At 43.7% G+C, this 14,032-nt stretch overlaps 1 protein-coding gene across 1 annotated transcript; it reads right to left on the reverse strand.

Annotated features, from left to right (window-relative positions):
* Positions 1 to 10,943: 10,943 nt before the first annotated feature.
* On the reverse strand, positions 10,944 to 13,396 carry LOC103149028 (zinc transporter 6-like). Its single transcript, XM_016679608.1, has 4 exons — positions 13,383 to 13,396; positions 13,258 to 13,264; positions 13,051 to 13,146; positions 10,944 to 11,540 (listed from the first exon to the last, which is right to left on the reverse strand). Exons 1-4 carry the CDS (start codon positions 13,394 to 13,396, stop codon positions 10,944 to 10,946), a joined length of 714 nt encoding a protein of 237 aa, XP_016535094.1.
* Positions 13,397 to 14,032: the final 636 nt, after the last annotated feature.

Consider the following 14,032-nt stretch of genomic DNA (forward strand, 5'->3'; position numbering starts at 1 on the left):
CCATCCATCCATCCATCCATCCATCCAAAGCATCCCAAAGAGAGCGCCACCTATCTGCAGAAAGCCTTTACTGTGGACGATCACAGAGCAGTAGTTTCCATCCTGGAGTTTTTAGAAATCTGACAGTCTTTGCCGTTTTCCAGTGAAGAATCGTAGAAAATAAACATAATTCCTCATCATGTTGGATAATTGTTCCTGAAAAGTGTTCATGTCGCCGACGGATTAAAAAACAGGACAGTGGAAGCGACTAGTTAGAGAAATAACAACATTGCTGTCAGATCATTTCTGCATTAGACACAACAACAAACCTCTGACCAATCACAACACACCAATCGCTCCGCCCATTAGGGCCAACCTGGATCAGGTGAGGCTCATGTCCAGCTCAGCTTTCCTGGGAATAAAACCAGAATGAGTCCAAATGTTTGGCTGTAATAAAGACGGCTCTAGCTGAACCTCGATCATGTTTGTAGTTTTCCTTGTTTTGGTGCTTTCTGTCTGCGTTCCAGTACCATTCCCATGGCAACGTCCCACATAGCTACACAGCGCCGGCCGATAGACAGTGGATTTGATTTTTAATGTCTGAATCGTAGCGAGTGAGAATCGTGAGTCTTATGTGATTTTTATCACATTTTGACCCAGTAGAACCAGCATCTGAGTTCACCTGAATCCTGTTTGATCCCAGATTGGACCTGAAGTATCTGGGTAACTGTCCCATTTCCAAACCATCCCAGCGTGTCTGAATGTCCTGATGAGGCAGATCAGCGAGTCAGCGTCACATTTCTAACATCCATCCTCATTCTATCCGTGTTCAACGTCTCAACACAGAAGATTTACTACAATTTAGAGACAGAACATCGTTAGTGTTTGGCTTTTCTGTCAGTCTGAAATAAACTCATCTCAGAGGTTGGAAATCCGCCTTCACCTGCTAAAGCTCAGATGTATCATTGCTGAACATTGGTCACTGATGTGACGATCCATCATGGAGGCTGATTCAGCCTGAAGTCACACTTTATATAAAATCAAGAGCAAAATCAGAGGAGCTGAGGATAAAAACAGAAACGCTGCAGAACCAATCAAACGGCGGAGTCAGATTTAGAGAAGCCGACCTGTTTTACACACACACACACACACACACACACACACACACACACACAATGCATTGTTAATGGGAGTGAAGCACTCTGTGTTGACTGTGGCTGAGCAGAGAGGCGGCGAGACGTCAAACAGCATCAGCATCAAACTGTGCAGAGTTCAACGTCAGCTCTCCGGCGCCGCCCTGCTGCTGCAGCACGAACGCTGCACCCTGCCTGACCTGCAGGTGCTGCTACACCTTGCCTGTGACCTTTGACACCTGAGTGCTAATGCTGCAGAAACAGCTGGTGGTGCAGCTCCATGTTTAATGGAAACCATCTGAGCAGCAACTCCTGCTGAGAACCAAACTGAGACGGAGGCAGAAGGCCGGGAGATTGTTTTATACATGATGCTGAAGAAAACACTCTGACTATGATGTGTCTTAAAACATCATCATTTTCTTTCAGAGTATCTTCACTTGGCTGGAATCTCTAAGGACTCGTTACCACCAGAGGTCCTAACATCATTAGATCTTCTTAACAAGATGAGTCTTCAGACTGGTTAAGGTTAAAATACTAAATATTTAACTATGAAATGATAAAATGTGTATTTGTATCTATAAGATGACTGTTCTGCATTCAGAGGGATGAAGGACAGCTGAGACTATTAACGGCTAATGTTTCTGCTTAGTGAGAAGTCTGGACACGCCACCAACCTTCCACCAAGCTGAGCCCAACGAGGATGAATAAACACCTCGGCGCCTCCAGACTCAGCCTTCATCTGTACGTCCAGTCCGACTCGCTGAGGTCCGTCAACGGACGTCCACAACGTGCTGGGATGGTTGAAGTGTCTCGTAAACAGAAGATCCTCGGTTCACATCCCAGCAGTGCCAACTTCCTGACGTTATGAGGTACCGACCCATCTAACTGTTTAACAACTCAAACCCAGCTCTGAGGATAAACTGATGTTGGGGTAAAATGGCTCCACTTTCACAGAAATGCTTTGTATTTAAACTCCAGCCTGAAAAACTCAAAGCTTCCCTCAGTCTCCCAGCAACCAGCACAGCCTGACGGTTTCTCCCCATAAATGCTGGTTTCTAAAGGCAGTGGAGGGAACCGCTATATGAAGTCAGTTGCACTAACCGTACATGCAGAAGAACTTATTTGTAGCTCTGCTAGCTGGTAGTGCTAGCTAGAGGCTGTAGCCAAGGGAAAAGGCTAGCATTATCAGTCCTGCTGCAGATGCAAGACGAACCAAACCTGCTTGTAGGTGAGCACTCCACACTGATCAGAAACCACAAGAGCCTTGGTCTGAGTAGTTTCTACATAAAGCACTTCGTCAGTCTAATTTTTATTCCAGTGTCTCCTAAGCAGGACCAGATCCGACTGGAATTACTTATTTATAAAGAATGATGAACTTTACCTATTCTAAACTTCCTTATTGATGTATTTCACTCTAGGAAAGTTGAGCCTGAATCGTTTGTTTCAGCATAAAAACCGAAAACGCTCAAGAAACCCATTAAAACGTGATCTGTGTTGAAGTAAACCAGGTTCTTGGGAACCGTCTCAGACCTTCGGGGTCAAGCAGCTGGACTCAGACACCCTCAGTAAAAACACTGTTTGAAAGTCATCAAACTGGATCTAAAGGTTTCTGACAGGTTCTTGTGTTCCCGGGCCGAGCCTCTGTTTGCACTAATCAACACCGCATTGTGTTCTGCCCCCAGTTGACCCGATTCCAGTTGAAATATCCCATAAAATGAAACCTACAAACCTTTGAAGAAGCTACATGAACGCAACAAAACGACTGCCGATAATTTAATTTGATGTTGGTGTTAACACCCTTCACCTCCAGCGCCTGTGGTTCCCATTATGACCCAAATAATTGAGGGTATGGAAACCCAGGGGTTTTGTTCAGAACAACATTTCCTGAACCTCCAGAATAACCAAAGCATGAATGAAAGCCATTGAAGCTTTGTTCAGCAGCAGCTCTGCTTATCGCCTGCTAAATGTCTTCAGTGAAGCATGGGGGTTGCTGTGTAATGACGTGGGACAGACGGGTTCTGACTGGTGTGAGGGTTACTAGAAGGAGGCCCCTCAAATTAAAAAGCACCGATCATGGTGTTCATGTTGAGCTAACCTCAACACCAACGTACGGACGTCTCCACTGAGGCTGAGGAAACGTCGTTCCCTGCCATCAGCAGGCGCTGCAACGGGGCGGTTTCTTTTTTTTCCTTTTTTCTGGGAAACCATTTCCAGACCAACGGTCCAAAATGGGAGTCAGAGAGGCATGCAAAAAACAACAGCAGAAACACAGACAGGTGGGTAGAGATTTAACAGGAAAGTGAACCGTAGTTAGAGGCAGGTCTGGAGTTTACTCAGCCATGGAGAGAGAGAGACTTTTAGCAGCTAACAGGAAGGCTGAAGGAGGAAAAACGGATCCATCCCATCCCTTGGAGCTCTGAACCTGTTCAGAGTTCAGATACAGATTTATTCTCTTCAGGTAACACACATAGAGACCGCTAGCCAGGCTAACTGCTAATACTAGATCATGACAGCGGTTTAAAATTTCTGCTCCACTTTGTCTCAGACGAACCGCTGAGACAAAGTTCAGCGGTTCCGCCTGTAGGGAACTCCAGAAACCATGGTGGGTTTGTGCGGGTTCACCCCGCTTCCTCCCACAGTCCAAAAGCCCAACTGGTCCATCCTGTGCGTCTCTGTGTTGTCCTCTAATGGACTGGCAGCCCGTCCAAGATGTCCCCCCCTCTGTCAATGATTGCTGGAGATAAGCAGGTATGGACAAGTGGTGGATGGTTCAGTCCCATCAGGGGTTCTGGGTGTCGGTTGAACCAGGTCAGGGTACCAGCTCATCCAGAGACGCTGTGTGTTAGCTGGCTAAAGCAAATTTCCTTTGACAGACAGATCTGTGAGGTTGTAGGGGAAGAAGAAAACATGTCCACATGAGGTTAACATCTGGATTCTTTGTTTTAATGTGAAGGTAACTGAAATAGGACAAAGGCTCTCCAAAGTAAGGCCTGCTCCATTCGGTTCAGTCATGGAGAGTCTGAGATCATGGCTGTCCAGATTACATGGCTTCCTGAAACTCCAGCCAACTCAAGTGAAGACAAGTGGTTGTTTGTTTCCTATACAAACACAAATCTCTCCCATCTTCTTCTGAAAAACATTGTTTTCCGTCAATCCAATCATTTTCTCACATGCTTTTCTCCTGTAGGTTTCTAGACGCTCTGTCAGACGGTGAGTTTCTGTGGATGAAGGACGGACACAGCATCTCCATGATTACAGCTGCTCCTATATGCTATTTCAGGTCAGTGGATTAGGATGCTGCCTTTAATGCTGCAGCAGTGTGTGTTTGTGTGTGTTTTGTGGTGGATTAGTCTTTATTTGAAGTGTGAGGTCTGATTTAATCTGCAGGTCGCAGTAAACAGATGCAGTGATCCGGCCTGTGTGAACGCAGCGTTCCCTGCCAGTGTTACACAACACACTCTGGAGATTAACGCGGCAATTTCACTGTTTTAGCACCGCTGGTTCCTGGGGAGGGTGATGCCATTTGATACGAACGCGTTAGGAATGACACCGCCGCCTACGATGGGCGAGGGGAATCTGGTGTCACTTACGTACTCCATGTTCTCCACTGGATGGTCTGCTCCAGTTCAAACAACCAACACATCCTCACCTCAGGTTATCAATCACCCCAACTGGAACCAGTCCGTCTTTTCATGACAGACACAGAACCAAACTCAGCATCTGACACAGACATGATGGTGACCTTGGACTGTCACATGGCTGCAGGTTTAGGAAGTCAGAACTTTGAGGTGTGCTCACCTGGCTGACGGATGAGAGGACGCTACGTCCAAGAAATCAATAAGAAAAAATTCAAACAATATCTGAAATCCAAGTTAAAATCAGACTAAATTTGAACAAAACATGTAGAACTTTCTTTGAACCATTTGTCCATCTTTTCCTCAGTTTTCCTGGAGGGAGCCTCAAAGCCTTTTGTTAAAATCCACAAATAATTCAGACTTTCTTTAACAGCGTTTTCACACTTGACAGTCCGATACGCTCAGTTCATTTCGGGACTAAAATTGCAACGTTTGTTCCATCTCCAGCTGCTGTGGTTCTCTTTCTCACTGAACTGAGACAAACCAACCTGTTCCCCTCCTGGCCTGTGGGGGTGCTGCACCAAGAACCACTGAAGGAAATAACACAAAAACCTCTGAAGAAGAAACTGAACGCCACTTCCTTCTTCACCAAATGAAGACAATCATGGATTAGTGTCATATTTTAGTGGTTGTAGGATTTCTCTTTAGCCTTTGATTCAAGATCATGAGCCATTTATCCCGCTAGCTCTAGGCTAACGCATTTGTTCTGGTTACATTTACCCAGAATGCCATGCATTGTAGTGCACTTCCTGCTTTTGGAGCAGTTTCTGGACTGTTTGGCTTTCACTTGTGCATTCAAACTGAACCAGAGTTCACTTCAACCGAACAGAGACCAAGGCTTGGAGGTGGACCAGAGTTTGGTTCAGAGGTCGATTACGCATTCACACCTCCAAAACGAACCGGACTTTCTACGCTGACGGACTGGAGTTGAATTGAAGCAGATTAAACAGGGTTGGTGGGAATGCACCGTAAAAACACTTAAAACAAGACTGAACTGGATGTTATCACCCTGGAAACCAACATCTTGGTAAACATCTTTACACAGGAGCAACATTACTGAAGTTTAGATTAAATTTTAAAGTTTTTTTCTGGGAGAATCAGATCACAGTCTAGCAGTAGAACATCTTATAAAAATAGTCAACAAGTTATTTGTGTTTTCTGAGAGTCATACACTGAGGAAGAGGAGGAAGAGGAGGATGTGATCAGCTGTGGTGATGAGAATTGTCTGTAGATGTTTGGATATTAAGTTCATAAAGTTAATTTGTGTCCAGATTAAGTTCATAAAGTTAACTTATATACACACTGGATGTCTATATGCTAGAAACGGCAAAATAATCATCATCATCATCATTATTAATGACAAAAGGAAGGCCTTATAGACTCTGAATGTAATTTAAATTTTGTTGTATTTGTAGCAGGAATAAATATATTTTTGCACGTCTATGTTTTATAGTTACATTTCATAGTTTGTGCAAATGGATCTGCCAGGTTTAGCTACAAAGTCCGTTTCTTACAGTAATCTGGTCGATATACTACTAATTAACTAACAGCGTCACAGTTTGGTTATTTTTAGAAACATTTGAAAAATCCTTACCGCCAATGAAGTGATCAGAGCAAATCCGGCGGAATTAGAGGCCCGTGTTTCCTCTGGAGATTATCCAGTTGATGCTGAGCAGGAAAGTTTCCCGCCTTCCCGGGACTAAAAAACTTCCCTTCTCTGTTTTATCGCCTTTGTTTTTACCTCCTGGAGTCCAACAATATCCAACATCGCGGTTCTGTAACGCGAACAACGAGGTGGAAAGCTGCTTCCCAACTCTCAAGATGGCGAAAGATCATTAAAAAAAGACAAAGATGGCGACGGAGCACCGGATATGGGGGATGTGACGTCATGTAGGAACTATTTTTAAAGTCCCCTCAAAATGTATCCCGTGATCTGTATTATTGCTAAATATACAATCAGAAATCTCAGGAACCTCTCCGCTACAACAGCTGAAATGTCCATTTTGAACATATGTTTAATCACCATATGCAAAACTTTTCATTCACAATGAAACCCTGCTGTGAAATCTGATTGAATCCCTCAAATTTAATAAAAATAACAATATATTTCTTCCTAATTATATAAAATATTTTCAAAAAAACTATTTTTTTAATTAATTTAGTTTTTTTGTTTGTTTATATGCTTTTTCTATTTTCTTTTAATTTATTGTGTATTATTCTATTTTCTTTTCTTTCAAATATATATGTCTAGCTTTCTTAAATTTATCTAACCATGGATTCTGTGTATATTATATCTTGTGATTGTTTTTGATGTGATTGTTTTGAAAAAAACATATGTACAAGTGTTTATACCAATTTTCATTTAATTTGAAGAAGTTGGGAGGCAGGGAGAAAAGTAGAAGAGGAACCCAGAACTATAAAAATCTGTTTTATGATGTCAATAATGTAAAATTAAAGAGGCTTTAGTAAACACATCATGTTTATCTTCATATAAACTGCCTTACTTATACATTTAACAGTAACTCTACAACATGTTAAGCTTTATTTTACTGGTTTACAGTAACATTTGATAGGTTAATGGAATAGCTACATGCCTGACCTTTGACCTCAGGTGAACAGATGTCATTTTCCCCGTTAGCCAGCAGCTGACAGGTTCTGCTCAGATCAGGTTCTGGGGATTTTGTCAGATTACTGAAGTTCCTCCTGGTAGTTTGGTAATAATGGTGTGAAGTCACCCTGATGTGAAACCGCAGCTCCGTCCGAGATTCAAAACCAAACCGTTTCACTTCAGAGGCTTAGAGCTGTTGAGCAAATCCAGAGCTCCGCTAAGCTGCCGGTGCAAAATACTGCTTTGTTTGCTCAAAATCTCCTCGAAAAGCCTCGCAACAGAAACACAGGACAGATTATCCTCTGTTGGAGAGGAAATTAAATTCTTCAGATGGGGCACTTAAACGGGCTCAGTGGTGATGCTGTGCTGCTGTGTGTGTGTGTGTGTGTGTGTGTGTGTGAGTGTGAAACTGCTACAACAACTGGGTTCATGATGCATCCTGGTTGCTATATTTCTTCCAAAATTGTAGAGTTCTCAGTTGTTCCTGAGGGATTTCAGACAGCACCGATCGCTACGCTCAGTTTCCAGCTGCAATTATCGCGTCAGTGAGGGTTTTCTATGAGTTTGAGGTTTCCACATGTTTATTCCAGCACAGCTACGTGAATATCCAACCACAGCCTTTCAAACTTAATTAGGTTTGGGCTGGACTTTGACTAGACCGCTCCAACACTATAGAGGGCAACAGGTGCAAATGCATTGAAAACACATGAATGACACAAACTCCAAAATACAAAACACACACAAAAAAATAACGCAAACAAAAAAATGCTGCAAGCACAGAAGCAAAGATGGCTGAAATATCAAAAACAACAGAAAGTATAAAACTCTACAAACTTGCTCCAAATCCTCCGGACCACAAGGGGGAGTGGACCAACAAATCATACGGGACCCAACAGTAAAGACAGGATGTCATGATCCAACAGGACGTCCAGGAGAAAGTTGGAGAAATAAAGAAAAAGTCTTTTATAATTTTATAGGTTAGAAGCATATTTACAGAGGTAACATTCCCTCCACCAGGCTCCCCCTGGTGGTCTGGAGGACTTTATATTTGCTGCTGTTTTTATGTATTTTAAATATTTTTTCCGTTTACATAATTAATGTGTAAACTGTTTGCACCAGTTGTCCACCGTACTGCATCCTATTTCCTTCATTCTGCTCCAAATGTGAACCTTAACATTTTACTCTGAAAATCTTCGAAGTTCGTGATGGACGTGATGACAGCAATGGGTCGTTCTGATGGGCAGCAACAGTTGCTGCTCTGACATCATTGCTGATGTCTTTCAACCCTGGAATTGTTTTAACCTGAATTATAGCAGCCAAACCTGCTTTTAATCAGAAGTGATCCAGTTCATTTCACAGTCAGCTAACAGAAGCAGTGAGGGTGTACTTAGTTTTCCAATCTAATCTTTATGTTCCTGTTTGCTCATTAAATCCCAACAGGCTGGAATCTGTTGTGGGTTTTTTGAATATTTGAGGTTTAGAAGCTTAAACACCTTTTATTACATCCTGGTATTTAACATGTTTGAACTGGAAGAGGACATGTTCTTATTTTGAGCGTTAGACTTTAAAGAAGCTGAAACTTAAAGTAAATGAGTTTTATTTTAGTTGTTCAGTTTTGTTGTAAATCTGAATCGGGTCATTCTGCTGAAAACTGGGTCAATCTGGATATTAATGGAAACTATTTTGTGCTGAATTGTTGGTGAAAACTGAAGAATCTGCTTTCAGAAAGAGACTCTGGTGAGATTTTCCTCCAGTGGAACCAGTTCAACAGAACCCAGTGGCCCATCAGGAAACTGGTTCCCATTAAGGGGTTTTTAGGAACCAGTTCACCTGTCAGGAATCAGCCTGAACCTTCCTGAACAGCTTCTGGGGACGGCGGTTCGGGTCCAGCCGACTAGCAGCAGAACCAGAACATAACGACCCGGCGCTGCCAGGACTGGAGGGTTTCTCAGGCTTTGTGTTGGCGCCGCTTGGCAGCCGGGTCGTCCCAGTAATGATGCTGGGCTCAGATCCGACACGGTTCTTCTGTCACTGACCCAGAACCGGCTGATTCTGATCCGGTTCTGATAGGTTTGGGTTTTTCACTACAGATGAGTTTGTTTTCAGTTTGACTTTTTGTCTAATTCAGTTTTTATTTTTAGAGTTTTTCTAGTTAAATATTTAGTTTTAATAAGTTGTAGTAGCAGTTTTGGTTTTTAAATTCAGAATACCAAAATACTGAGGTTATTTTACATCGATTGGGTAAAGAATACTCAACAGAAAATACCATTTTCAAAAACTGTATTCAGTCACTGCTGAACAACCAGCTGGCTGCACTGGTTCGTTTTTCTAAAGGCTAATAAATTCATAAACATGAAGGATGTTATAATTTCAGTAAGCTTTATAATATTGTCCCAGTGAAAGTTTTTCTCTATTAATTACCGTTTCCATTTATTTCAGTTAAAAATGTTTTCTCAATTTTAGTTTATGTCATTTTGTTAGTTTTGATAAAACTGTAATGGTTTTGGTTCTGCTGTTCGGGATGGAAACCAGTCCAGAACCTCCAGAACTTTTTAATATTTGGCTGCAGAGCATCATTTTCTGCATTACATCAATGGTCACAAAGATCCACCATATGAATATGCATTGAGTGTGAATCCTGCACGAATGTTCAGATTTCAAAGAAAATACATTTTCTATTATTCATGGAAAATGAAGATTAGTGAACATAAAGAAAACAATGAAAACCAACAGGATCAAGTTAAAGCTAAAGAAATGTAAATGTAGAATGTGCCGACAGTGATTTTCACTGTTGGACGATTCAGTTACTTCCTGATGACTCACTACTGCCCCCTGGCGGCCGTTCAGCTCCTGAAGTCTTCATCATCATCATCATCATCAGCGAACCAAAGTTAAACCATCAAACTTTCAGGGTTGTGTTTAATCAGAAGACACCATTTAATAGTTTCAGATAAAATAATCTGTAAAATAGAAACAATTAAAGAGAAAAGAAGAGAAAAACATCCACAGATCCCAAAACTTTTTTAATTTTATATTTACTGTTGCAGAAGTTTAAAGATAAAAAGTGGGATTAATGAGTTAAAATGTGTTTTTTTTTTGTCGTTTTTTTTACAAAATTAACCAAATATTTATTAAAATGTGTCCGATTTGTTCACTTTGTTCTGTTCTGATTTGTACCATTAATTCTTATTAAATGGGGATTTAAAGGAATCTGATGGTTTATTAGAAGTTTGTAACATGAGTTTCTCTCAGATCTGGAATCATTTCATTTCTGGTTTTCCTTCCCGGATCTTCATCAGGATGAAATCAACATGGTGATGTCATCAACTCCTTCAAAATAAAACAATTTTATTTAGATTTAAGCATTTATCTGATGCTTGAACCGTTACAGTCACACCCGGACTGGTTTTTCCTCCCAGCTGGAGCTCCCAGTGGTTCCCGTTACGAACCGAAGCTAACAGCTAACAGCTGGACGCTGCTGGTCCCGTTTCCCTCTGAATAAATAATCCTGAATGTTTCTCTGCAGCCACTCAGACTTTTCCACTCAGGAGTTTTCCCTCAACGTTTCTGGAGGAGGATCTGAGTCAGTCAGGGCTGGTAGTGTCTGTACTGGGACTGAGGCGCTGCAGGGTTGCCGGTTCCGAACCGGAGCGGCGGCGTTGAGCCAACAAAGGCAGTCCTGTAGCTGTGAGAGGAAGGGAGTCTGAACCCGGCGCCCAGGCCCGGCATCGCCAGGCCCCGCCCCGCCCCGGGCCCCGCCCCCAGCATCCCGGCGTACGGCGGCGCCCCGTAGGAAAGTCCCAGGCCTCCGTAGGGCCGGTGGGTGTGCTGGCCCGGGGCGGGCAGCACCAGCGGCGCCACGTTCCGGCCCGGCGTGTTGAAGGAGAACTCCGGCGGGGGGCTGCTGGACTTGGAGGGCGTGGAGGTCAGCGGGTCGAACTCCTGGCCTCCCGCTGAGCCGTACAGAACCGGAGGGAAGGAGGCGGCGTAGCCTTCAGGAGCCACCGGCAGCGGCGGCGTGGCGGCCGGGGAGGACAGCACGCCACTCAGCAGGGGGCGGGTCCAGTCGTCCTTGAAGATCTGGACGGTCAGCGTGGTGACGAGCGGCAGCAGCCGGTTGGTGACGTGGGCCAGAACCAGCTGCTCGTTGGCGTCCCGCCGGATCCGGACGTGGGCGGAGCCAGCCTGAGCACAGAGAGGGTCAGAGGTCAGAGATCAACCAGAACTGAGGCGGCGGCCAGGAAACTGCTCATTTCCATGACAACCCGACAGCGTGATCGCTTGGGTCCAAAGAGAACATCGATGTGGACCTTCAGCATCCAAACAGTGAACGCTGCTGTGTGTCCAGGCCTCTCTCTCCTCATGGGGACGATCAGGCGTGGAAAAGGACACAGAGAGAGAGGGAGGGCGGGCGAGCGAGCGGCCCCGGGGGCTGGAGTGCAGTCAGGGGGGTCAAATGGGTTTGGACAGCTGCTCCGTTAGCGCTGGGCCAACAGCGAGCAGAAACATCCACACATGACAACAAGCAGCACCGCGGGGGCATCGATAGCCCCAAAAACCATCACAGCAGGGTAAACAAAGGTAAACACTGCAGGCTGCGCCCCCTGCAGGCCGGCAGGGGAACGGCACCTCACAGGACAACAACACTGCACTAAGTTTCAGTTTTATTGATTACCTGATTCTATTTTATTAAGTATTACTGCTACATGATGCTGTAACCACAACAAGGACTTTCCTTCATCTTATTGTCATGATGCAGCAAAAATCAGGAATTTATCCTGAATGAACAAACGCAGGCAGTGGAGTCTGACTGCTGCAGATCTGGAGGTATTTTTATTTACTCAGCTTCATCCGTCACCTTTTTGCACACCAACAATGAATTTAAATCACCTAAAATAACATTATTCATGTTTAATTCGTAAAGTTTGTTCCAAACTCACTGAGACTTTTGGCAGCGTCTTTAATAAATCCATTATCTTTGTCTGGTATTTGGCATATTTCACCTATTTTATTCTTTTACACTGTGTGGGTTTGTTGTTTAGAGTCTGTGAACAGACATTTTATTTTATGATTTTTATATTTCTACTTTTAGGTTTTAGAAGAAAAAAAATAAGTTTGATGAAAGAATCAAAATATTTTCTTAAACTTTAAATTTATGGTGAATAAAAACTTAAAATAAACAGTTTCTGCACCAGCAGTCCGTCTGCTGAGGTGTTACATGAAAAACAGAGAAAACTGCTAAAGTATTGCAGAGCTGCTGTCTTGTTTCAATCCATCATGGCTCCCATTTCTTTTGCAGTAAAATTTATTTTGGTCCTAAAAACAAAGAACTTTAATGAATCGGATAATAAAAGGAGTCTGTGTTTCTCCATCAGAATCTCTGATATCATGAAAAGCTGCGCTGTGTGTCAAATGGGCTCCAGCTGAGCGGTTCTGCTGAGTAATCGGACCTTTTGTCTCCGTGTTTCCCCGCTCCCCGGCCAGCTGGACCGTCCGCAGCCCGGATGACGACATCAGAACCGACTCAGCGTGGTGACGGCGCGGCGTTCCCTCAGAGAACCGGAAGCGGAGCAGAGGGACGGTCCGCATGAATGACTCGTCCTCTGGTCCGCCTGGATGGGCCCACCGCTGACGCCCTCAGCCCACCAATCACAACGCACCAGGCCCACCAGCCGTCCAATCACCACACACCTACCAGAGACCCAAACCCAACGGTCCAGAAGTGCTCGTTCCGGACCTCCAGGACGCCGTCCAGAGTCGACACCTGATTGGACACAAACAGAAACAGTTTCTACGCCTGTGATGACAACACAGGATCACACGATCAAAAATCAATAAAGTTTAAATTATAACAAACTGGAAGACATTTTAAATAAACTAAACAACAAATAAGATGAATTACGAAGTTCCTTCAACACGACCCACAGAACAAGACAGAAAACTTTTCTGGTTCAGTTTCGGTAGAAAGAGGAAGGCGATAAATCAAATATTTTACTGAACTCGTTCATCATGTGATTCTTTGCTCACAGCGACTGGCGCATGTTGGATTTATCCCAGATTAGGACCGACTGCTGGAAACTCATGACAGGAAGTAAATCTTACTTCAAATCTACAGATAAGACGTCGGTACCGGTCCGATTAATGAGACCCGGCTGATATCAAGAACTCCTGTTTGTTTCCGTCTTGTTGCTGTTTGTGAAGAGGAAGAGGAGGGAGCTGGTCATGTGACTGATGATGATGCAGCAAAGGATTATGGGATGTTTAACTGAAACAGAGGAGTGCTGCCAGTGATGTCATCGTTATTTAGATTATTGGTAAATATTGATGTTTGGTTTCCTCCAGACATGCAGCTGAACATGAATGTTGTCCTTTATTCAGTTTGAATAAAGTGATCTTTAAATCGCCTCCAACCAATAAAAGTAGAAAACTAGTTTTATTTGAATTTAACATAAAACCCTGATGAGTTTAAAGTGGTGATCTGGGAGTGCAGGGTTGAACCCAACACGTCTTTCTGCCCGGCGCTGTTAACCCGTCTCCATGACGATCCGTTAATCTGATGGTCATTCAGAGGAACCGCTGAACGTTTCAGATTAAGGGTTAATGAATGAAGATGTGGAGCCAGGCTGTGTGTTTCTGTAACACAGAACAGGGATCCAGACGTGACCTCTCACCTCTCT

This window comes from Poecilia formosa, unplaced genomic scaffold (genome assembly GCF_000485575.1).
Source record: "Poecilia formosa unplaced genomic scaffold, Poecilia_formosa-5.1.2 Scaffold216, whole genome shotgun sequence".
NCBI lineage: Eukaryota > Metazoa > Chordata > Actinopteri > Cyprinodontiformes > Poeciliidae > Poecilia > Poecilia formosa.